Consider the following 26,487-nt stretch of genomic DNA (forward strand, 5'->3'; position numbering starts at 1 on the left):
GCATTGTTTTGTTTGTCCTTTAAATATATTTTGTCATTGTAAAATTGAAAACTGTAAATAAAAACATTTACCAGATCTTGAGAAAATAAAAAAAATATATAAAAAAGTATGATTCTTAATGTTTACTACAATCATTCTGCTGTTCTTTGCTTCTAGCCAAGAAAAAGTCATACCTCTTTGTTGAATTCTCGAGAATTGCTATTTCATTGTATGGAAGTTAGAAATTCCAGTATTGTGGCACCACTAATATCTACAGGTAACACTTTACAAAAAGGGTAAGTTTCTTGACATTAGTTTATACCTTAACAAACATTAACTAACAATTAAGAGTTAACTAATCATTTACTAATGCTGTTCATGTTAACTAAGTAAACATCTTTATCAACCATCTACCAATACTAGAAACTACCTTAATAAATGTTAGGACATTTGTTAAGTTACTCCATGCTTACAAGTGTATTACTTAACTATTGTTTAATGCTTAACTATTGTTTAAAACATATTGTGTTACTTAACTATTGTTTAATGCTTAACTATTGTATTACTTAACTATTGTTTAAAACATATTGTATTACTTAACTATTGTTTAATGCTTAACTACTGTATTACTTAACTATTGTTTAAAACATATTGTATTACTTAACTATTGTTTAAAACATATTGTACAACTTAACTATTGTATTACTTAACTATTGTTTGATGTTTATTATTGTATAACTTAACTATTTAAACAATTAAGTACCACACTAAGCATATATTGAATTACTTGTTTACATTTTATTATTGTATTACTTACATATTAGTGCTTAATAACAATGCTTATTATTATACTAATATTAATGAATCTTTGTAAACTATTAGATAATGTATACCTTAGTTAACATGAACATCATGATTAAATGATTACTAGACACATTGGTTGACTGTTCATTAACTGTAAGTTAGTTTATTACTGCGTTTACTAATGTTAAGCAATGTACCTTTATTGTAGGTGTTACCACAACAATTTGTTGTCTTTCAAAGGTCCAATTTGTAAGAAAGTTGGTTTTTGAGTCTCGTTCCTAACTCGTTAAATACTGATGCTTTGGGATTGTAGGTCGGGTCGACCAGTCAGTAGATCAAGTGAATCAAAACCAAAAGAACCTAGAAGTCGTTAAAAATGAAGAAAAAACAGGTCATTTTTTGTTTTCATTTTTATTTGAGGTGCAACTGTCTAGTGCAATTGTAACGTCACATTTGTGATGGGCTGAGGAACATGCACAAAACATCGACATACTTGTGCTCGGCATTTTCCTTTTTTCTCTTAAACGCCAAGTGTCTCATTATTGTGTTCAGCGCTCCAGTTGCACTACGAGCAAATTCAAACACTTGGCTGTACAAAAAGACAAAAACGAAGAAAAGAAAAGAAAAAGACAAAAGAAAAGAAAAACAGCAACACCATCGCCATTCATTTAAAAAAAAAAAATGACTACACACGTCTCCAAAATGGTAAAACAGTCCAGGTAATTCGAGCGAGTGAGTTAAGCGACGGCAGAGGAGAGAGATCACGTACAGTACGAGGCCGTGTGTCACTGCAGGAGAGACAGCATCTTAGTGTGGAGGTAAATATCCTCTTCTGTTCCCACCCTGAGTACTGACATCACAGGTAGTTCAAAACCTGGCAAAACCATAGATATATATATATATAAATGTATATTTATATATACATATACTGAATAAAACAACTAAAAAAAGCTTTTATATATGTATCTATGGTTAGAAACCAGGCACTTGGCAGAGTTTAATTGGAAATTTTTAATCTGTACAAAGTTCATTACCTAGAAACAGTCATGTCCTACTTAATTGCCTCTCCATTCATTATTTTTACATTTTCACTAGGACATTAGTTACATCAACAAGAGACAAAAAACAAAATCCTAAACCCTCCCTTATAAAATTTCCCTGCATAAATGTTTAATGCTCCATCCGAGAAAGGGGGAGAAGAAGAGTGTGTTCAGGGTGGGGACGGAGACACGGACCTCGAAAAAGAACACCGAGTTCTCGAAAGTGAACAATAAGACGCGGCTAATATATATTTCATAATTCTTTGCAACCCGCCCCGTCGACCATGAATAGCGAGCTTCCCCCCGTCGTCTTCAGATGCTGTGAGGATGAAGACCCAGAAAAAAACGTGAGCTGGACTCTCTGACTCCCATTCCAGATGGGTCGTACGATTCTTTAAAGTTCGTCCATTGTCAATAACGTCCGGAAAAAAAGTGCACAGGCCGCAGCACGAAAACATAAAACCAGAGTAAAAAATTTAAAGTGTGATGCAAACGGACAGTGCTGGGTTGAGGCGGGGGGTGGGGAGACGATGGCACGCTTTCCACGGGTCACACTGCGAGGGTATTCGACAAGAGCAAGGCAGTTGCTACCCTGATTGGCCGGGCCGGGCGTTAGCTCCTCCTTCCCTGGTGGCCCTGAACAAAAGGTGGCGGCGGAGGGTCGACTTCCTGTCAGCTCTGACGATTGTCTGAAGCAGGTCGTAAAAGTTGGAGACAAAGCGGGGATGCACTCACACACACCGGTGTAACTCCAAAGTCTTTCAGTTAAATTAAAAATGTGCAACAAAAGAAAGTTGTTTTTTTGTCCGCCGGTTGAGTGTGCGCTCGTCGAGACGGTGGCATAGAGTCAGTTCACAGTATGGCAAGACTCCTCCTTCCTCCTCCTCCTCCTCTTCTTCTTCTTTCATCCCCCCTGTCTCTCATCCTCATGGGGGGGGATCCTCCAGCGTGCAGCTTTCTGTGTTATGCAGACGTGCTGGAGCTCTGTGAGGAGGGGAGGGCTTGTGTCGTCCCTGTCGGCGCCGGGACCGGAGGCTGGCCGTTGCCTGTCGGGGAGCCGCCGGTCTGGACCTGCGCCTGGAACTGAGCCATCTGCTCGGGGCTGGCCAGGTTCTTGAGCAGGTTGTTCTCCTGCTCCAGCTGAGAGTTGCGCTCGATCAGCTCCTTGATCTGCTCCTTCAGCACCTCCACCTCCTCGCGCACGGCGTACATCAGGTGGCTCTTCACCAGGTCCTGAGAGAAAGAAGAGCGACACGGTTAAATTATATTCACAATCCTTCTTGGACATCTTGTTCAAACCACATTTGACTCCTTATTATACAACAGAACATTCAGAAATAGCGTTTCATTTGCTTCCTTTTGATGCATTAAACCACATAAGAACCGAAGCTAACAGTCCATGCAGCGACTAGTCAGCAACTATTTCTATGATTGATTGATTGACTGCCATACAGCTGCTGGTTCCCGCTTCTCAAATGTGAACATTCACCACTTTTCTCTCATGTAAAATCTTTATTATAATATCATTATAAACATTGTTGGTGATTTTGGACTGTTTGTCAGGTAAGACAAGCAACTTATGGGCGTCACCTTGAACGCTGAGGTATTGTGATTGCCATGTTTTCACTATTTTTTGACATTTTGAAGACTCTTTATTCGGCATACATTGACCAACAAGTCAATGAACGGAGAATTAAAGGCAACTTCTTTGATAATAGGTTGTTTTTCAAGCAAAAATGCAAAATCTGTGGTTCTACTTTCTCAAATTTGAAGATTTGGTGCTTTTTGTGTTTTAAATCACCAGATTTGGGACTATTGGATCACTATTGGAGTGCTTTTCACTTTTTTGACATGTCTTATCAATTAATCAAGAGATATATTAGTCAATCAGCTGACCAACATGTCAAATGAATGGAAACTATTTTGGTTATTGGTTGTTTGTCATGCAAAAATGCCAAATTCTGTGATTTTACCTGCTCAAATGTGACGATTTAGTACTTGTCTTTGTTCTTTAATCACCAGATTTGGGACTGTTGGCCAAACCAAAAAAGCTATTTGAAAATTGTGATGAAGATTTTTCACTATTTTTGACATTATGTACAGTAAATGAGTATAAACTCATCAAATGTCATTACACAGTCCATGTTTATTGATTCACATGAACCTTTTGACTTCCTAAACCACATTTCTATTTTTATAAAAATGTATTTTGGCTCGTCTATGTTTACATCTACTCTATAAATAAATCCAGTTCCACAAGAGACTTCCTACTGCAGGAAAAACTGACTCAAACACATGTGAGCGACTTGAAAAACACGCTGTTAGGGGGGGGAAATGTGTGACAAAGCAGAGCAAAGGCTAATTCTGCATCGTAAATCACTTGCGTGGCACATAGCAGCTGTCTCGAGGAAACGAAGGGTGCAGCGACTGCATTTGAAAAAGGTGGAATTTCAGGAGCTTTGAAATGCTTTCCCATCCCACCATGATGCCTGAGTGGCGAGCTGTGCCAGACTGCTGAAGCTGAAGGGGGGATTTGCGTTTAATAATCTGAGCATCCCCTTGTCTGTGGACCCGACCATCCTCCTCCTCCTCCTCCTCCCTGCCCCGGTACGCAGCCAGCCAGCGAGGGAACAAAATGTTCCTGCACCGGGATGGGAGGAGCCTATCACCGGGCGAGTTATTTATACCGAGCCGCGGGGAGGCTGCTGCTTGCCTAGCAACACGGGACGGGGAGGGGGGAGAGGGCGAGGGAGTATGTATATGCATGAGAAAGACACAGAGAGAGAGAGAGAGAGAGAGAGGGAGAGGGGGGAATAGCGTGTGAACCTTAGCCTGGCCCACATCAAGTTGCCAATAAGCTGGAGGTCATCGTCCAAAATCGTGACAGAGCAGGAAGCTCCTGTTGCCTCTAATTCACACATGAGCAGGTGCAAATATGCGGGAAATTTTGGTTTCCCCCTTTTTTTTTTGCAAAGGAAAAGCGCCATTTTCTTGTTCATTCATTCGTTCATTCATTCCTCAAGAGCAGCTTTGTGTCTTCTCTTATCAACCCGATGGAAGACACCTCATCCAAACATCACTTATCCTGCTAAAATCTACCATTTGCTGCCAAAACACGTCAAAATAAAAGCGCTTACGGGCTGATAGAGCTTTAGGAGCTGGTGTCGGTGCTTGGGGTTACATAACAGCAGAGGCAGCACATACATGTAGAGCATGACATGGGCCTATTTACAAACACTGAGGGGATTAAAACGGGCTCTTACCATTGCTTGCTCAATCTTGTTGTCAATGGCCACAACACTTGCACCAGAGGAGCTGAAAGACACAAAGGAAACATGATTATAACGATGCACCATGAGGTGGATATGTGTCTAAATGAAGGGCAGAGGCAGGAGAACAGAGGCTGCAGATGAGGAGGAGAAAATCAGATGTGTGCAACAAAGCAAATGGAGGTCGAGAAAAGCAGGTTTGACTTTGATGGCGGAGAATCAATGAGACATTTGAGTCCGGATGCAAAGAGCAGACATCCCTCCTGACATTTACCTATTGTCAACCCTGACTGATGCGCTCTCCTTCCCGAGCACAGAGGACAGAAACGATATCGAGAAATTCCTCAGCTGACAAACGCCAAGATCCATCGCCACCGTGTAACACTGGGAATTCATGCTACCCCGTCCATTAAAACCCCCACAGGCGAGTATCCGGGTGAACAGACTGGAAGTCCAGCGGTAAAAAAAGTAGAAAAACAGCGCATTATTGAGGGCGGCACGTCGGCTCTCCTCTCCGGGGCGACCGCAGCGCTGCCAGCCGGGACAGAGCACACAAAGACTGAGCGAGGCGGCGGGCTGCAGCTCCGCACACACCGCGGCTCCCTCTCCTCATTATGTATGCAGGGAGGGGGGGAACTGGCGCCAGCGGCCGCGCGATTGGCCGGCGACCGCGCTCATTAGCATAATATATGCGAGGAGGCGGCGCGGATTGGAGGAGAGGCGTCTCGCGGATAATAATTCACGTCGCATCGCTCTACCTGCTGCACCGTCCTCTATAAAAAGCCCGCATTCAACCCGGGACAGCACGGGATAGAAGAAACCGAGCTAAACAACAATTTCACAGCGGATGTGTTGCGTTCACTGTCATGTTTGGTCTGGGAAAATGCGATTTAATGTGCAGGTTTCCTCCTCAGAAGCGATGGGAGAACTTAAGTGACACAATGTCTCCACCTATTGGTTATAACTCATCTAATAGAAGAGGTCAGGGCTCCTCAGGCTTCGTGTAATCTGAGTAGATGTAATCAATTGCTGACCTCAGCACTGTCCAGATGTCAGTTGAGGGTAGGTAAATATTAACACTTAAAGGAAGTGAGGATGAAGAGGGTCAGATGGCAGAAACAGAGGAGGATAAGCTCCTTTGTCCTCCTCAGATGTGAGTTAAACTGGGAACACACTGTTCTGTACAGAAGAACAGGACCACCCCCTCTGCTCCAACACTGACGAGCCTCCTCCAACAATAATTATTAGGCAAGTTTTATGAATTTTCTGCGACGTGCGACGATGAGTCAACGATGATCTGTCAAAATTTGCTGAATATTTTCTTTTCTCTGCTTTGTTAAATGGAGTATGTTTGGGGTTTGGGACTACGGTGGACTAAAACCGCCAAAATCAAATGTATATAAGAACAAAACAAAAAGACTCAATAAATGAATACATATGCAATTACATGCACACAAATGTAGGCATTAAATAACGTGTAAAATGTGACATGAATTGATATTTCTGTTCAAATTTGCGTCTGTTTTTATTTACTTTTGTATTAATTCCCCTATTTATTGACTTTGCTATTAAATGTTTTACTTTATTCATTCAATGACTGTTTTTTAAATGTATTGATTGCATTGTCCTCTTATATTTTTCCACTAACTTTTTTATTTCTGCCATTTGCAATGTATGTATTTGTTCTTGATTTTGGCAGTTTCAGTCCTCAACATGGGACGGATGGACAAAAACAAGACATTTGAAGACATTTTGTGACACTATAGCCTGAACGATCAACCGATTTAATCAGATATTCCTAAGTTTTCTACTTGAGCAATAAAACTGCAACAATTAATCGAATAATTGAAATCTCTAGCAATCTCTACGAGTAATTTATAAATGATTGTTGTCTGTCAGTAAACTAAAATGATTTAAAACATATTCAAGTTTACAATGATGTGAAGAGCAAATCGTTACAGTTGAGAAGCTGGAACCAGAGACTGTTTAATGATTGACAAGATTATTTGAATATCAGAACTTTACGACTGATTTTCTGTCAATCAATTACTTCTTGACTTTTCTTTTCTGCACTGGAAGGAACACAAAATATTCCAAATACGTCAAGTGGAGCTGAAACAATTTGTCAATTAATCATGTCATTTTTTAAAGCAACAAAGGCAAAAACTGATCTCGAAAAGTGGCTATTTAGAGAAATTAAACACAAACTGGTTTCAGTCACTTGTCAAGCATTTAGCTGGTTGCAGCTTCTTTAATGTGATGATTTGCTGCTTTTTTTTGTCATTGTAAATGAGTCTTTGGGTTCTGGATTGTTAGTTTAACAAAACAAACGATGTGAAGACGCCACTTTCTGCTCTGGGAACTTATAATGACAGTTTTTTAACCATTTTTTAGACTAATCGTACAAATAATCGCCAAATTAATAATTGTTAGTTGCATACTTGGACTTTTGATCAGACATTAACAAGTGATCTGACACAGTTAGTTTGATCAGTCGGACCATCTGGTGTTTCATAGATTAATACAGCACTTAGTAACTGAACCCCCTTCAGTTCCTTTTTGATTTACTCAAGGCTGATCAGATCAATATGTCCCTAAAATAACTTAAATCTTATTAGGCACACTAATGTGATTTGACTGTATGAAGGTGTGGACTGATCGGCCCCATGGAAACATACAGGTCAGATCAACAGCGCACAAAGAGGAAGTACCTTTTATGTAAATAACTGTGGAGGAGATGAAAAGAGTGAAACTAGACCTGCACCTACAGCCAGGGTGTGGTTTTCTGGTCGCTAACTGACCTCTAACTGCTGCTCATTCACATTCACGCTGCTTAATGACTTTGACTGTACGAGGGCGTCAACAACAGTATAAAGCTTTAAGCAGCAGTGTCCTGCTTTAAGCACCTTAGCTGTTATATCTGTCTCTAGCTGGAACATTCATTAAGTGGTGACCAAGTTCATTAAGTGGGAGTTTGGATCGATCTGCTCGTCAATTGGATTTCACTTCCTCCGTTTCTGTCTGGTCACGGGATCTTTGACGGGATTGTGTGATTTTAGAGAACAGGAATGTAACGTTCGTTCTCCTTTTGTTGCTTCCACTTTTGTTGACACCTTATCCATACGTGCTTACACAAAGAAATGTTGGAGGGAACGTGGGCTTTTGTAGGTTGTGGATTTCATGTTTGACAGTCTGGGATGGTCTGAAGTCTACGAGGGAAGCAAATATGTGCGAACTGGATCATTTGAGGAACTTGAACAAGGTGCTTATCTCTGGCAGTTTGAGATTGGAGGGAATCATTAAACTAAAAAGCAGGCGAGAGATAAAGTCACGACTATTGGCCAGGGACACATTACAGAGAACGAACACGAGCCAAACACGCTTTCACACTCGCACACAGTCGAGCGTAGCCACATGTATGAGCAGAAGTGAGAACATTGTGTCCTCAAACACCTCCAGGGAAGGCTGGGCGGGAGTTTGAACATGCTGCGGTGATGTGATGCAGGTAGAGGCAGGCACCACGTTCACGAGCTGATGTTAATTGAGAGCTGCAGGTGTGACTGCTTGGATAACTGCAGGCCGATATTCAACCACAACAACAACAACGACCACACATACACAACCCCCCAGGCTGCCGGACCTTAACCCCCCCAACGCCACCGCCGACCCCTTTACAACGTGACAACACTACATCCATCGTTACCTCTTCAGATGCTTCTCCAGCTCCCAGAAGAGCAGCTTTAGAGCCATGGAGTTCCTGCCCTGCGCTCCTCCTGCCCCGGCCAGCCCCTTCTCTCTCATTGATGCTCTCGTGCTAAGACACCACCGAGCAAGAGGGCCCCCCCTTTACTCCAAAATCACCCCCAAAACAAACACCACCACCACCGCGCCTCCTCCGTCCGCCTGACCTGCGCCCTTTGGCCCCCTGCTCCCCTTTAGCAGCGAACGCTTCACATGGGGGAGCCTGAGCAACAATGGAGACCAGGTTGGATGGAAGTGGGAGTGTTTGTGTGTACAGCGGGAGCGCGCGTTAGTGGGCTAAGTCCTCCTGATTGCCCCTGAATCATATATAGACTCTCTGGCGATTGGGTGCGCGGTGAGGGGAGACAGGAGGGTGGGCTGTGATGTCACCTCCGCCTTCTGTTGTTACATAAACCGTCAGCAGAGATTAGGGTGATCCGTCCAATAGGATGAGCTACTTTTGACCACACACCACATTAGCGCGCCTCGACGCCACTCCCTTCTCTAGCTCTTTCTTTTTCTGTTCATTTCCTGCAGCATCCTCTCTGTGATGGCGATGGAAACAGGACACAAGCGTGGCACCCTACTCCCACATTTACCCTTAAACTCCCTGAAAATAAAAAAACAAACATCCACCCTCTGCCTCCCTCCTTCAGCTATCTCAATGTGTATATTGCATGTCTGTAGCCGTCCTGTCACTCCTCATCAGTGGATGCACACCGGACGCACACGCCCCTCGCAGTGTGGGTCTCCACTGGAGCATGGCTCACGTGTACCTCCATGTTGGCGGCAGTTCACATTATAGCCTGAACAAAGACGATCAAAACAAGATGGCTAGAAGCAGCGCAGGAAACTCAAGAGAACTAAGAGCACCAACACTGTATCTCAGCGCTGAGATACAACTGAGCAGAGGGACCGTCGAGAACAAAGGGAGGTCGAAGTGAGCGCGCAGTTGTGAGGACCACAAAATGGCGGCGAGGGGGGCGCGCGGAGCGAGTTTGTTGGTGGGATTCGGCTCAACGCACGCAGTGAAATTATTAACCTCATTAGGCGAAGGTCACGTCTTCTATTCTCCTCTTTACTGTACGTGTCACTAAACCAATGAAACAATTGAGGGCCGGAGACGAGAGCACAGAGAGCGCAGACGTCGAAGGAACGGGAGATGAAAACTACGGAAAATGACATTACTGAACATTATTGATTAGCGGTGCTCCTTCACTGCACATGTGTACACTGTGTACTTGCAGGTTTCGGGTCACTGTACGCATGCCCACTCAGAACAAAAGGCTCGAAAACTCAATGATGTGGAGACAGCTTTTACTTCCAGCCAATGGTCGATGGTGCAACAGACTCGGCTCGCCCAATGGCGAGGGAACTGACGTCGTGACATCACCGACTGACATGCTTTCATTCATTATGCATCCATGTCCATTTGAAGCTTGTGTATGAGGCATGTGCAGAGGCCTGACCCATATATTACCTAACCCCTATGTTGAAGCTTAATGTACATTCACATTACACTTAGGAGACTTAGAGATAGAAAAGCTTAAGTTTAAGTGACTTCAACGCCAAATTAAAATCTTCCGCACTGGCCGAGCTACCGTGTCGATGTTCCACGAAGCTATTAGATGTTATTAGCTAGGTAACGAGCTCTCGTTCCTCGCCAAACTTCGGATAAAACAATTAGAGGCAGAGCTCATTCTAACTCTCCCTTAAGCCTTTACCCCACCCCGTTCCACATCATGAGCAGCATCTTCTACTCACGACAATCCATATTAACTTTATTCTTTTCTCAAAAGCAGTCATGAATGTGAGGAGGAAAGCGAGGGCGGTGCTGTACGTCTACGCCAAACCCTGGGGAGCCCACATGAAGGCTGTCGAAGGGCTTTAGCTTGAGAAGAAATACTAAACTCTGTACAGAACAGTAAAACCTCAGGCAAAATCTTCTAATCTCTGAGATAGGAGTCATAAAAAAGTCGGTTAGAGAACACAAGACGATATCTTTGCACAATTGAAACCTTTTAAAAAACTATCAAGAAGAGGTGAAAGGAAAAGAGAAAGGCATGGCGAGATGTTCTAGAAAACCTTCTTGACTGTTTGCTGTACATACACTCGGAGGCATCTCCCCTTTCACCCTCCTCCGAACCCTTTATCCACGTTCCCTCTCACAAAAAAGCACCCAGCTGGGTGTAAGTAACGCTTCCGCCTCACTTTTATTATGCGGTTCGAGTGAAAGCGGAGCTGCTGGGCTCGATCGGGGGGAGCCGTCGCTCAGGCTGCAGTGTGTGGTCCCCGAGAAGGGTCCAACTCTGCCGCAACTGTGCTCGACAACGGAGGGGCAATTAGGGGAAGTGACAGCATAAAAGAGACCACAACACGACTGGAAACTATCAGCTCATTTCAAGACAAAAAAACACAGTGCTTCTATTTTTTTCCCCATCCTCTCCTCACATCCCTGGTTTTCCATCAGTTTGTGTGACGCTCTGTGATTGGCCTGCCTTCTTCCGCATCACTTGTCCTGAAACAGTTGGGAGACATGGGCTTGCGTGCGCCCGTGCATCCCGCTTGTGTGTTCTTGTATCAGCCGGTTTTGTGTGTGTGGCTGTGTTTGCAAACTGGCGGGATCCGGTTTCGGAGGCTTTGAGCGCTGGCATTTACATGGAGGAGAACCGAGGCCGACAGCAAGATCAACCCCGCTGCACACACACATACGCACACGCTCCAGCACAAGTAGTGTGTTTTTTTTAATCTTACAAATTTAGAAAGTATTTATCCGGTTTTTGTTGAGGCAGCATGCAATCATTTCTCCATTTCTGAGTAGGTGAAGCGCACCAACGGTAGCAATCAACGACAGCAATCAACGACAACCTTGTACTTGTTTGCAAACCGGCGGTAATCTCACTTGATCTTTGCCCAAACACAGACAAAACGAAAGGGCAGGAACGCCCAAAAACTCAGCTCTCATGGCATCACAGAGCTGCAGGGCAGCGGCCCTCTGGAGCGTAAGCGAATCGCTCCTCTGCCGCGCACGCAACGCCTTACATAACCAGCCTCTGTGCCATATGGGCTACCGACGAGCGGCAGGAAGGAAGGAGGCTGAGCTTTGACATCTCTGCTGGTGCAGTGACACCGTAGACATGCCTTGTTCATGTGATGGATGAGGTTTTAACTTTCAACGCCCCCGTGTGAAGGATGGACACATTTTTAACAGAGATAAAAATAACGGAGGGAGTTTTGTCCTTCTGCATTTAGAAAGAAGTCTGTGGTATAAAAAGACATCAAAAAGATGATGGAAAGATGACAAACTATCATGCATGAGTAAGGACAGCAACTAGAAAACTTCCCCATGTGATGACTAACATTAAGACAATTCATTTTGTATTTAAAGTTGTCTGAAATGTGCAAATGACGCATTATCTAAAGAACACTGGATAAAGCCAGGTTCAAGCTCTTGTTTCATTTTGTCGACATATTGGAGTCAAAAGTTTTTAGAGAGGGAATTTAAGATTTCTCCTTTTTTCCCTCCATAGATCAGAAAATACTGTCAACAACCATAAAAAATTATACTTTCGAGAGGTTTCGGAGAGGAGAATGTTTTATAAATCAGGCTATGAATGATATATGGACAAACTCCTCCTGTAAAAGCCTTCAGAATAAATATAAGAATAAATCTGGAAAGTGAAGTAGAGATTGCTTGCTCAGAGTCTGAGAAAAAACTAATTTTGTGAAAATGCCCTTAAAAGATATGTATTGTACAATTGTAAAATGGTGATTAGAGGAGAATTTTAACTAATAGGTATCACCTTGAAACTTCCAGAGTTGATTACCTACATTAAGTTGAATATTTTCTGATATTTTCTGTTTAAAAATGCAAATGAGGGTATCTCATTAAATATGTGATGTCCAGAACAGAATTATCAACTAAAATACATCTTAAACTGTATTTTCATAGTTTTGTTACGGAAGCAAAATAGCCCAACATCTGAAAACTGACCAGTGCATGAAAAAAATGTGTCTTCACCTTAAATCTAGATATTTTCAAGGTCAATTTTAATCAGATTTAATAATTATTTTTGGACAAATCATCTTTCTCTTATTCAAGCAGTGCAGATAGTATATAGTATATCTGTGGTTTAGTGCTGATATTATGGTTAATGTGGTTATTAGAATTACATTAATCTATATTTTGCCAACAGGTAAATGTAAGTATAAAGTAAAAAGACAGTATTAGTTTTATTCAGTGGGAGTTTTAAAGATTTTTAGCATCAGAAATGTGGACTTTAACACAGAAGAGCTGGATTCATTTAGACAAAATGAAATTGAAAGATGGATAAATTAAATTAGATAATTTTTTTTGTGGCAATTAAGACCTCATTTATCTTAACAGCTTTTTATAAACTTTTAAGGCCTGGTATATACAAAATCTAAGACTTTTTAAAGGACATCCTCACAATTTAGCGGCTAGATTTAAGGAATGTTGAGCAACGCTGCTTGAAGAGTGTCTAAAACAATAAAAACGATTATTGAAAAAGATGCCAAAAGCTAGGCCTGTCACGATAACAAATTTTGCTGGACGATAAATTGTCCTAGAAATTATTGCGATAAACGATAATATTGTCGCTTTGAGACCATTTTTCAACTAATATAATGATAATGGCATAATAATGCAAGTACACCCTTTCAAAGATCAATAAACCTTTATTTCTAAAGAATATTTAACATTGGAATGTGAAGAAGACATTTTAAATATCCAAAATAAATAAAGATGGAGGCTGTGGCCAAAGCAATTGAGCCATGGCCAGCCACGGTTCCTTACTGCAGCAACAATGTTAGCACCATTGTCTGTAGTGATGCGGAGGCGTGACGGTACACGTGATGATGATGACGTATGTGTTTTTTTCAAGGTGTTTCCACGGTGTCCCCCTGTTAATCTAAACATGTACCAGCTGTCTGTTTATAATCATATGGATGCTGTTATAATGTGTTGTAATTGAGATCCTGACACACCAAACATCCTGGAAAGTGACAAAGTTACGTTTTTCTATCATTTACATAATTACATAATCGCCATCAGTAAACTGGACGCTGTCTGACTATTTCACTCGCGGGGTTCACTAAGTTCACTGAGTCTTGTCGGGAGGGCTGACCGTCACCATGACAACAGTAACTGACCGTCGCGCGACTAACACTTGGTGAGTTAAAGTTTTTTGCCGGGGACAGACGCTGTTTTTCGGGCAGAAATGTGACGAAGAGTCGGTCGGACCGACAGGCTGACAGACACTTGGTGAGTTAAAGTTTTTTGCCGGGGACAGACGCTGTTTTTCGGGCAGAAATGTGACGAAGAGTCGGTCAGACCGACAGGCTGACAGACGCTTCTCCACGAATAACTGCGGTATTTTTTTCCTCACATAAGTTGCCAAAGACACGACCAGTTACTACGTTCCTGTTGTTTGGTCCTGTAACGTTGCTTTGTGGGACATTTATTTTTATTTTGTTGAGTGAAGCATCTGTAGAGTTATCAGACACCAACACCATCAGATCAACACGCCCTCGCTCCGCGCCGCCGGCTCGGTTCGCCTCTGATACCTCCGGAGGTGCAGCGAAATTTCACCCCTCACCGCATCTGAAACGTTCACACAAAGGCGGATGCGGAGAATTGGCGCAGTATCCCCGCATGCAAACGGCTGCGTGAATGGGGCTAGTGACTGACAAGAGGGTTCTAGTGAGAGACACGAGGAAAACAAACAAGCATGCAAATGGCAATTATCGAGGCCGGCAAAATTATCGAGCTCATTTTAATTTATCGTATGATTAATTGATTTATTGATTATCGTGACAGGCCTACCAAAAGCAATTAAAGACAGACAGGATTAAAGGATTAAACAAAATCTGGCTCAAAACAATACAGACATCTCTGCTCCTCCTGCTTCAGTTTCTGTCTAGATACCCCAAAACTGGCAAACAAAGCTTTGTATACACACAAGCACAGCAAAAATTGGGATTCAGCAGGCCCCTACTCCCCCTCTAATCCAGGCGTTAAATTAAGTATTACACAATCTAATCTGACGTCACGCTGACCACATTACAACGTCAGAGGAAGTTGTGTTTAACTGACCCTCAGTCACATGGAGCCGCACAGTGTTTCTGTTTAAAGGTTCGAGGGCTCGCTGTTAAAGTAAACAGAGTCAGAGAGCTCGCTGTCGCTGCATTAACAGTGAGGATCTTCTCAGCGGCGATTGAGAAACTTTGCTCGAGGCTCTCTGTGGGGCGCAGCCTTCATGTGGTGATGTGAATGTGATTGAACAGTCGGAGGGGTCGGGGCTCTGAGACAAAACAAACAGAACTGGCTGTACGCAGAATTATTTTTATTTCTCTTTACCGTGAAGTCTGCTCTTTACTGGGAAGTGTCACTTTCAGGGGGGAGAAAATGTTTTAAGTTGACAGGTAATAGAGGTCATGTTACTGTGAAGTGTTGCCTTAAAAGTCGTCCAAAAACAGGCCGAAGAAACTGGAAAGGAGAGATAGATACTTTGGACAGCAGGGACCTCGTTACAGAAACTACACTAGTCTGAAATCAGATTTTATCTCAGTTTAGGATGATATTTAGGGAACATTTGGGGGTGGGGGACCTTTCTTATCTTAGGACAGGACTTAAACTATTACACTACAGTCGTAACTGAAGAATTTCCTAAATTAGGATTGCAAAAACTCTGTCCCAAAATAAAAGCCACTCACTGTTGTTAGGTCTGTAAGGCAACGACCACAAAGATGAGGAACAACGTGACGACTGAAATGCTACTCAAACCTTAACTGCTGGAGAAGCTAAGACCAATGTAAGCCTGTTAAACACTGATGTTAGCCCATTGAAGAAGCTAACATTGATGTTAGCCTATTAGACAACCTAACATTGATGCTAGCCTGTTAGCTTTGAATGTCCCTGACCATGAATTACTGTGTATCCATCTCAAAAGCTCAAAGCCTAAATTAAACTCCCGCCTTTTCTTGCCCATTATAGCAAGCTAGCTAGCCTGTGACACAGACACGGTCATGACAGGACGATTGCGGACTGAAGAACCAAGCTTACAGTTTTATTTTTCCAATCTTTGGAACTGAAGATAGTTGTGAGGCATATTTGGTTGGTTTTTCTGCCCTAACACAATCAATGCCTTCTTTACAAGTGATGTCTCTTGACTGAACCTGACCTCTAACTTAAGATATCCAGCAAAGCATCACATTACATTTCCATCTTGTCTCCCGGGGTGAAGCCAAAGCGTGATACAAGTCTGGAGACAACATGCACCAGATTTTTTCCATTTGAAGTATTATTACCAGCAGTGTACACCCAGTCTTAAACTACAGCAGAAGGGTTCAACCTTGTTTATTTACAGACAAAAATCCCTGCAGACATCGGCTAACTTTAAAACGTAGAAAACAAACATGGCCTAATGAAAACCAAGCATCATTCTCTGGTCTTGCATGTCATTTAATTCATAGAAAACATTCAAAATCCAGCAAAAACAAACTTAAGTGAGAGCAGAAAATGCACAGGAGTACATCGTCCTCTTGCAGTAAAGCTCAGCTGGGTACTTTTAGTTGTTTTGGTACCAAACGTTCAATTACAGGACTTGAAATATCACATATCTCTCAACTGTACTGAATTTTTCCTATGTGGGAAAAGCCGGAGGGTGAAGTTATCCAAGAGCGATGTGAACGAGAGAAAGAACACAACAGCACAGGTGTTATAAAAGTGATTGTGGCACAACCAGTTAAAACCAGAAACGTTCCCACTCCTCCTCTTTGATCGAGTTCTTCCCTCGTGGTAAAAGTTATAAACTATTAAAAAACCCTCCAGTGAACACCTACCATTTCACACACATGTCCTCGTAAACACACTCCAGCTGAGAGAAGCACGCAGACGTGCACGGACACATATTACATCCTCTCTGGCCTGTGACTTTCTTCAGGAATCTGCAGCTCTGCGTGGAGGCACAAGGCGAGCAAACGTGACACCCGACTGCTTGGCTCCGCGCCCCCACCCCCACCCCCAGCAAAACCCCCACCACTGCGGCCTAAAACTGAATCCGTCAGCGCCGGGTGATGCTTGAAGATGCACTTTCAGAGATGACAGCAAAGCCTGACAACATTGCCCCCTTCAGTGTTATCTCAAAATATTATGGTGTCTGACATGTGATGCATGCATACATAATTAAGTCAGACCAGTAACGTGCAAAGCAAAGACTCTAGAACAACTCTAGGGCTGCAAATATCTCCTGATACTTTCCTAAATTAACAAATTAACTGCTTGCTCTACAAAATGTCTGCAAAAACAACTTCCTGGAGTCCAAGATGACATTTTCAACTTGATTTTTTTCCTTGCTTATCCCAAAGAAAAGCAACAAATCCTCACAACTGAGGGACTGATAATCCAAGCAGAGGTGAAAAGTGTGTGCAGGAATTTACTGTTTTTCACTGGAACTACTTTGGATCTGATGCCAGGTAATAAACTATTAATAATTGTACCTTCTGACATCTGACAGTAAAATTAAACTTCACGCAAAATGTGTAGCAAAACATCTTTCAGACAGGCTGATATAAAGTTGTCCATAGGAGGAGTGAATCAGTCCTTCTCTAAAAATAAGCGCACCTACTGTGTAAATAACCCTGCCAAAGATTAGATTATATCAATAATTGTACAGCTTTACTGCAGCCATAAAACCACACTTCTTATTATTCACTACACACCCATTTCTGACAGTGTTTTCACAGAGAGAGGACCCAAAACCATTCATTTTTTTGTGATTCATACATTGCGTGCGGCAGGAAGGACATCTCCACTTAGCTGCGAGGCAACATTTTAGGTCAGCGCGTCTCAAAGCACGTCAAGGTTATATAAACAACTGCTGCCTGGGCCGGGAGGATTCATGAGCCAAGAGTGCCACCTTGTGGGGTGACAGCAGCACGACAGCGACAGAGGAGAATGACCGTTAACATCGACGTCTCTCCTGTCACTTCCATTAACAGACGAGTGAGTTAACTGCCTTCAGGTGTGATTTATTGCTCCTGACGTGCAGAAGAAATCACAAGCACCAATAAACTCTGCTCTGCACAAACAGGCAAAATCTGGAAACATGACGTACTCAAAGACAGTACATTAGAGGCAGAGAGTTCACGTTTGAGCACATCTGTGCTTGCCTATGATATAATAACTGCGTGGCGTTTACAGTGATGTATATCATGCTGCTGTCAGATAAAATAACTCCAGCAGACGTGCCTGCAGAGGCGTCAGATTGGAACTGAAGAAGCCTCTTGGATGAGATGTGAAACGTCTTCAAGAAACTGAAACAAGTCCAGTTGCCTACGATACAGCACTTAGAGTTAATGATTATTATGTTTAAATTCTTACTACTCCTTAAAATCCATGAAATAAACAGTCCACTTCCACTTGTCCACTTGTTTCTGCTGAATATTTAGCAATGTCACAAATCATGCTTGTCTGCCTGCCTCTCAAAATCAGATATTTAATAAGCACAGACAAGGGTTTTGAAGGCTTGTTTGGTCAAAACAAAAATAAAAATCTGTAAAGACTGAAGCAGAAGTGGGTGCAACGAGGTTTTAACGGTACTGAAAGAGTTTTCCTTTAGGGAGGGACCTGGATAAACAAAGTTGGGCTGGAACAGATAAACAGGTAAGTGAAGCACGAGGTCGTAAAAGTACAGTTGGAGTCAGCATTGAAGAGGACATTATTTGGCTTTTGGACTTGTAGGCTATTAAATCTGCTCCTGAGGAAATTGTTAACTAATTATTATTTAGGAGATAAAGACAACATCGTTTTGTGTTCTGAAATTATTTCTGAGACCTGACATAAATATGGAGCTATTATCTATTATGATCTTAGTACTTTACTATATTTTCTGCACCACCTATCTTAGCGAGATGCTACACTGTCTCGTTGTTTTGCACGATGACAGTTGTATCTCGTACCTGTCAACCTGCAAAACTGATTTATGAGTCATTAACGCTTATGTAAACCAGCTATGGGACCCAACATTCTTAACTTTGGGTGTGCTCACGAGACCAGTGGTTTAACAAATACAGTATGTTTGTTGTTGTAAGGTGTGACTCACTACTTAGTTTTGTAAATATGACTCACTATACTACCTGTATATGGTAGAGACATTTTTAAACAACCTTACATCAACTCTATTTTTCACAGTAGCTCCAAGCGTGTGCCCATATTCGGTCGTAGCTCTCGGGAATTCATCAGACCTCGTAAAAAGCTCAGTTCCTGGTTTGCGAGCCAATAAAGAAGCAGGTGTGTAAATGTTAATGAAAACATAAATCATGCGTCAGAGCCGGTATAACTACAATGCTTGGCAGGCGGCTTATTATCACTAAACATAGATTAAGATGAACAGACTGAAGCGCCTCATAAACACAGTCACATAATGACGTTAAACACACGGCCAGCAGGAGTTGAAAGGAGCCGAATCTTTGAATGAATCCCAAATACCTCAAAAAAGTACTGAACCAACTTACAATCAGAAAATACCTTGGATCATTGTCCTTATATCAATATAGTTAGTTTGTATTAGAACAGCGCTCTTTTAACAACCTAATGTGCTTTGCCCAGCTCAACAAAAGGTCTCTTTTACATCCACCTTTGGCACACCTGCTGACTGCTGCAGAGGCTGTCTTTACTGACTAATGATTATGACTTCACCCTGTATTCACGTGCTCAACCTGTGACTGCTTGCTTATGTTCAAACTGACTGTTTACATCATTAAAAGTGTACTAAAATACTGAAAAAAACAGGAAATATAAAAAGAAGGCTGCTAATTACAAAATGACATTAAAGTTTAATGGCCAAATAAAACTTTTATGGCTCCAAAGGATGAGATCATACAGAGAAATTGCCCTATAAACGCACTTTGACACTGGATTTATCTTTTTATCTTTTACATTTATTTGGGTGCGAAATACGTGTTAACACTTTGTGATGTTTTGCAGCATGATTCACATGTATTTACAGAATCGATGCCGAGGCGAAGGAGTTGTTTTTTTAGAGTCTTGCAGTATAATGTGTCGACTGAAGAATGGAAAATTATTACTAAATTATGCCTTCAACATACTCATCATGCACACCCAAATATTCGTAAGGTATAATTTTGGTTTTGGCTCGTTAACGAAGCATGCAGTACTGGAAGAAAGACACGCTCCATGCTCTATTTCATCGGCAAAACAACTTGCAGAGTCACATGTTTTTGCATAAAAACAGTGGCGAGCAATGCCACGTTCGCTCTCTGCAAACTTATGTTTCTCTTGGTGGTGGAAAAGGGAGAAAGGGTGTCCATGAGGTGTAAAGTATACTTGAAGTGTACTGCACTGTGAGCCGGTGCTGGCAGCTATCCAAAAGCCAAACCTGCAGACCTGCAGGCTGAAATTCCACCCGAGGAGGCACGAGGAACCGATGAAAGCCCTGATTAATATCACCGACTGTGCTGTTACAGCTCCTCTCACACACACCAAACTCACTCTGACAGACAGCGAGCAGACAGGTGAATAGAAACGAGCAGAATCCTGTAAAACACGGACACACCCTCACGTCCCTGTTTTGAAACTTGACAGCAGTCAGTCATGCACAGAATCGAGCTAGGTCAGGTGATTTCAAAGTCATGACAGCTGCAACCAGAGGCGTCTGCAGCCCACTTGACTCTGACAACAGGTGGTCACTACTGACACTAATGAAAACAGCTGATTCAAGCTCGAGGTACATCAATTAAGCATTTTGATTATTTTTCAAGCCAATATGTCAAACATTTGTTGGTTCCAGCTTCTTAAATGTGAAGATTTGCAGCTTTTTGTTGTCATTTTTTATAGTAAATGAAGAGTCTTTGGGTTTGGACTGTTCGGTCGGACAACAGAAGCAATTTGAAAGCAATTAGAACGAGCGATTAATCAGGAAAATCCACGAAAATAATCCTGTTAGTCCAAAGACTCTTCGTTTACTGTCATAAATGAGAAAGAAAAGCAGTAAATCCTTACATTTAAGAAGCTGGAATCAGGCAATGTTTAACATTTTTTGCTTACAAAGTGACTAAAATGATTAACTGGTTATCAATATAGTTGTGCTCGGTTAAATCTGCATCATGAGATCTTAACTATGGCTACTGTCTGTGTTTACTGTGCTCATTTCACTCTGCTTATGCTCACTCTCAACTGTAAATAAGGGTGTAAATGCCTGACCCTGAGGGAGAAAACCTACATATAGACTTCACCAGGGTGCAGGTCTGGATACCATTAGCGAGGTGGTGAGACAGCGTGTATGCAGTGAAAAGACAGGGAGATATTATGAGTGGAAAGAGAAAAAGAAGAAGAAGAGGGGAGGGGAGAGCAGTCTGCACAGCTGACATGATGCACTGAGAGAGAAAGAAAGAGAGGGAAGATAAACAGAGACAGTAAAAGAGAACCAGACTACAGTATGACATGACCACGACTATCACAAAGCACACACCCAGGACAGTGGCCGATTCACGACAAGAAAACAGACAGAGAGACGGAAACACACTTGCACAGAAGGCAAGCACATACAGTCATGATGGGGTGCCTGACAAAAGCCTCCACACAGTAAACAGTCCGGCTCTGTCTGCAGCTGAATATGACTAAGACTATGTCAACATTGAAGCAGCAGTTATAGCACCCTGCGTCGCTCCATTCCTTGAGTTCAGACACAATCTGGACAGCTGAGAATACACAAACGGTCAGCTTCGGCTCACCCGCTGGGCTGATAATTGAGTTAGAGGTGCGTTTGCTGGTTCGCACAGCAACTGTTTGAGAAACTTTTCAGACTTTCAGGAGCTCATTTAAAGTCACAATATTCGAGATTATGACTCAATTATGGGTGCTTGGGTGAGGCCGACGACACTTGAACTTCCTCCGTACCCTGCAGGCGTGTATGTTGTGCACACAACATGAATCTCCTGCTAAACCAGAACACAGTGTTAACAATGGACTGCTGCCACAACTACGATTTATGTCACACAACTCCCTCCCCCCTCAAGGCCCTCGATACAGTCTCCACAGCACAGACTCGGAAAGACTCACATCTTCAAACTTAAAACCGCCTGCAGCTCAAATAAACACTTTTGAGGGCCAAAACTAGCAGAACACACAAGACTGATTAATTGCACAGTCCCCTTAGGGTGGTACTAATCAACAGTGTCTAATAAAAGACTAATCCCAAGAGGGAAAGGGGAGATGCAAATACTGAACAAGAACGAAAAGACAGCATGGAGCGGTACACCAGAGAGAACCGTCCTGACACAAAGAGTCATGGGCTAATGGAGGTGGATGTTTGACAGTGCGGGGGTCAACAAGGGCAGAGCATGTGCTGAGTCACCAGCACCCACTGTGACTCAGCAGCACCACTGCTTCTATTCCAGCCGATGATATTTTTACAATAGAAATGTCCAGAGAGCTGCTGCCTTGCGAAGGCTGACAGAGCGACCTCAGGGGACAGGAGGATCAAGAGAATATTACATCAGCCTTGAATGAAAGAGTTCATCTGCTGTTACAGAAAAACCAGTGGCAGGATGTGACGTGACAAGGGAAGCATGTTTTGCACTTTTTGCATTTAAAATCAAGTATTTGTAATGGAAATCTTATCAGCCTGAGCTGCAGCCTGAATGCACCAGGAATAATAACTTCCACCTCTTGTTTACTTCAACAAAAACAGCCTTAATATCAGAATTAATAGTTTGGCAGAACATGCCATCCATCCTCACCTGTCCTCCTCTCCTTCAGCATGCTGAGTCCTGAGGCCTGCAGCAGCCACGACCATGAAAGCACTGGCCTCAGCTGACATCCCCATGTGAGCCAGCGTTCCAGCAGCGCCGCCGACCTCTGTGGCCCCCTCTCCACCTGCTGTCCCCCCCAGCCTGGGCAGACCCAGCAGGCCTTGGTGGTGCTGGAGCAGAAGCTTCTGGGCGTCCTCCAGCTGGGAGGGTTTTATGGAGCTACCTCCCCCGGGAACCTGGCTGAAGGTCGCGCCCGGGGTGAGGAGGGGTTGGAGGACTGCCTGGAGAGGCATGTAGGGGGTGTGTGTTGCAGGGACTGTAGCAGTGGAGGGAGCCTGGAGGGTTTGAGGCTGTCCTGCAAACGCTGCCTGGGCAGGTGGAGCTCCCTGACCTTGAAGGGGCAGCTGCTGAGTTATGTTGACCGGTTGCTGTGCTGTGAGCCCTGGTACTGGACTTAGAGAGATTCCTGTTGTTACATGCGGCATCGGAGGCTGGACTTGGGTCTGGAAGGGAGCAGTGGGCTGGATGAAGTCTGGCTGTCGGACACTTCCAGGAGCCATGACCCCTGAGTGGAGCTGAGGTGCAGGGTAACCTCCCTGGGGATCCACAACATAGGGCAACTGCTGGGGTATTCCAGATGGAGGCTGAGTTACACCAGCTTGTGGTGTTGCTGTAGGTAGAGTAAGAGGAGCTACTGGTTTCTGCATGTGAACCTCCTGTGGTGACACATACGTCAGAGGAGTGGTTTGAGCCAGTCCCTGCGGTGGGCTCTGCATGGCTTGTGGACTTGTGAAGTCCTGGCTCGGCTGCTGATAGGGCTGCAGCGTGTGAGGTGGCTGCACAGCAGGTACCCCCTGACTTATCCCCTCAGTCTCTGCAGCCACCTCTGCAACTTTTGATGCCTCGGATGTAGTTGGAGGAGGAACCTCCTTTTCATAATACTCTGTACAAGTCCATCTTCCTTTGCGAAATGGCTCAGAGTTAGTGTCTAATTTGACCACCCTAAAACGAGAGCCTGTCGCTGTCTGAGTTTGGGTGTGCTGGCTTTGAGTGTTGGGAGCAGCAGCAGCAGTCGGGCCTGTTCCTCCTCCAGCAGAAGCTACCTGCCCGCTCACGCTAGTGTTGTCAAAACCTGTAGGCCCAGAAGGGGGAACGGTGACAGCAGCCACATTAGAAATGTTTACACCGCCTTGTAGATGCGGTTCAGGGGCTACTGGTTGGTTTGTCCCCCCTGCAGTTTTAGTGTTATCCAACATTGGTGGCCTCTGGGGCTGGCTAGGCCCGGGTTTGGAGACCATAGCTGGGCTGGAAGTAGCCACAGGAAGACCTGACAATGAGGCTTCACCTCCTCCCAGGCTATCAGAGTGATGATGGTGGGTCTGGCTGTGTTGCTGAGGATAATAATGGTGAGGCATGGTCCCGTTAACCATAGAGGTGTGCTGCTGAGACCCCTGGGGGATGGAATGAGGGTGAAGAGGCTCGTTGGGTGACACGAGTCCAGGTGTGTCAACCCCATGGAGGCTGTTCAACGTCTCATCAGAGGAGCTTCTCTCCGGCACACCTGTATCCGTGGCTCTGGACACCGACACATCCAGCATATCAGAGGAGGAGAGGTCTTCTGTGTGGGACTCATCCATGTCATCATAGCTCTCAGTGTCATCTGCTAAACTGTTGTTGCCGCTCACGTTAATCTGAGCTGAGGTGACACTTGTTATCTGGAAGCCACTCTTCTTCTTCACCTGAGCGCCAGCCGCTTGGGACTGGGCCTGGTGGTGGAGTCCGGGAGAGGAGGATCCAGCCTGGGTTGGATTGTCGTCCCCCATGTTGACGCCACTGCTCCCGGCTGCGGAGGACGCAGACGCCCCGCTGCTGCCCCTCCTGAAGTGGTAGGACGTTTTCCTGCTCCCGGTCCCAGGCGGGTCTCCAGAAAAGTCCTGGTGGTGCATCTTTACCGCGAGGGAGTTAGTAAAGGCCAAGAAGTGGCTGCTACCTTCTAGCTAACACAGATGCTAGCTAGCTAGCTGGGTCAGCTGCAGTACCGCGATACTAACGAGCCATAAGTGAGAAGTCAGATGATTTATGTCCTTTAAAAAATCAAGTTCAACGATCCAGGTTGTGGTTGAGCTGAAACGGTAGCTTATAAAACGGCGTCCCTCTTCTCAACACACGTATTAATCCAACGTCAGGAAGATGAAAACACTAAATTCAGCGGAGAAATTAAAATAAACAAAGAATGCGAAATTAAGCTAGCCGTTCAGTTAGCCTAAAGCTGTGCTGGGTCGCCAGGAGCGATTAGCCACACTCTGCTACAACTTGGTGTACATTTTCACTACGTATTACGTTTCCTTTTGCTGATATTAGCAAGCACACATATTAAAGTCTAACCCCGAACAGCTAATGTCCACTCAGGTTGTCTCCAAAGTGAATGCGGGAGCTTCTTAGCTGGCCGGTGTATGTCGCAGGAAACCGACCGTGGCATCCATTCCTTTCCCCGGACGTCGACTGTCCTTTTTTCCGCCCCCCCTCCGAGACAAAAATCACCCTGGCGAAGAATAAACTCCGTCTCTCGTCAGTAGACACAAGTGTCTTAATAATGTCCGTCTTTGCAGTGGTAAAAAGTGCACGTTAAGTCCATCTCGGTGTGTCTCAGCGAGTCCGTCTTTGCTGTATCATTGCCGGGTGAGCAGCAGCAGCTAACGGGCTGTCAGTCTCAGCGGAGGGAGGAGGAATGCAAACAGTGCGACTGCGCATGCGCGACTCTGCCCATAGCTTCAAGAGTGGCGTAACGTTCAGGCTCGACTAATAAGTCGGAATGTACCAAATCAAGCTCGTATGGCTGATTTTTTTTTACTTATATAGATCGATTTATCTGGTATTAATACATTTTCTCAGCTGAGCACATTATCATGACGGGTGTGATACTAAAAAGCTGAGCGTTTATCAAAGTATTTATCGCTTGACACAAATTTCCATAGTGATAAAGTCCATCTTACGATATTCACTAAGTACCTGAAGGCAGCATTAGACTCTTGTGTTTATTTTTTTTTTTGGGCCCCACTGTTTGGAAAGTGCTACTGTAAGCAAACTGTATAAACTAAACAGTATCGATTAATGCCTTGGCTTAGATATATATTTAGCCATATACACATTAATTATAAACTCAGAAATATTTATTTTATCCAGAACTGAATAAACAAGCTGTTCTCAGAGGAAAATAAGGTCTCCAGAACACTGTTTGAAGCTAGAAAGGTGGCAGGGTCCGCCAAATATAAACAAAGTAAAACATCGTGAAACTGTATTGTCCTTTAATGTAAGTCTGTTTATTCAGTTTCTTCAGTAATGAAAACGAAGAGAGTTTGTTTATTTAATTTGTTAAGGCATAAAAAAATCAGTCAAACCATCTTCTGATTAAAATTTCTTCCCGAAAACTAGTAGTGCAACTTTAAGAAAGATTCCCTCAGAGCAAAAAAAAAAGTTTCAGCCTCCATTGTCTGCATTCAAATAAACTTTTGACAGGTGGTATGAAGAGCCAATTATTGCTGACATTTAATGCAAAACGAGTCCAGACAAAGATAACGTTAAACATTCTCCTCATATAGGAACAGCTTGTTCTGCCTGTTGGCTATAATTCAGCCAGAGGCTACAGGCTCTATAAAAGTGACTATGCAAATCCCTCTATACAGATCTGACACATCAACAACCGATCAGATTTTAATCTACATATCTGTTTTCGTCCCTGGCTTCTGGCAACAGATTCTCATGTTAAACATATAACAGCAGTTATGAAAATGACAGAGTTGAGACACGCCTATCAGAGCGCTTCCAGCATGTCAGCATCATGGCTATTCATAAACACATTA

The 26,487-nt window shown here is 43.5% G+C and overlaps 1 protein-coding gene across 2 annotated transcripts; it reads right to left on the reverse strand.

The window, feature by feature from the left end:
- Positions 1 to 1,178: 1,178 nt before the first annotated feature.
- On the reverse strand, positions 1,179 to 25,319 carry LOC140992182 (TSC22 domain family protein 1). 2 transcript variants are annotated; one of them, XM_073462461.1, is made up of 3 exons: positions 22,616 to 25,319; positions 5,087 to 5,138; positions 1,179 to 3,056 (listed from the first exon to the last, which is right to left on the reverse strand). In XM_073462461.1, exons 1-3 carry the CDS (start codon positions 24,571 to 24,573, stop codon positions 2,787 to 2,789), a joined length of 2,280 nt encoding a protein of 759 aa, XP_073318562.1. In that variant the 5' UTR covers positions 24,574 to 25,319; the 3' UTR covers positions 1,179 to 2,786. The 2 variants fall into 2 exon arrangements, with proteins under 2 accessions (XP_073318562.1, XP_073318563.1); XM_073462462.1 differs by lacking the exon at positions 22,616 to 25,319 and adding an exon at positions 5,367 to 5,802.
- Positions 25,320 to 26,487: the final 1,168 nt, after the last annotated feature.

The sequence above is a fragment of the Pagrus major genome, chromosome 24 (assembly GCF_040436345.1).
Source record: "Pagrus major chromosome 24, Pma_NU_1.0".
NCBI lineage: Eukaryota > Metazoa > Chordata > Actinopteri > Spariformes > Sparidae > Pagrus > Pagrus major.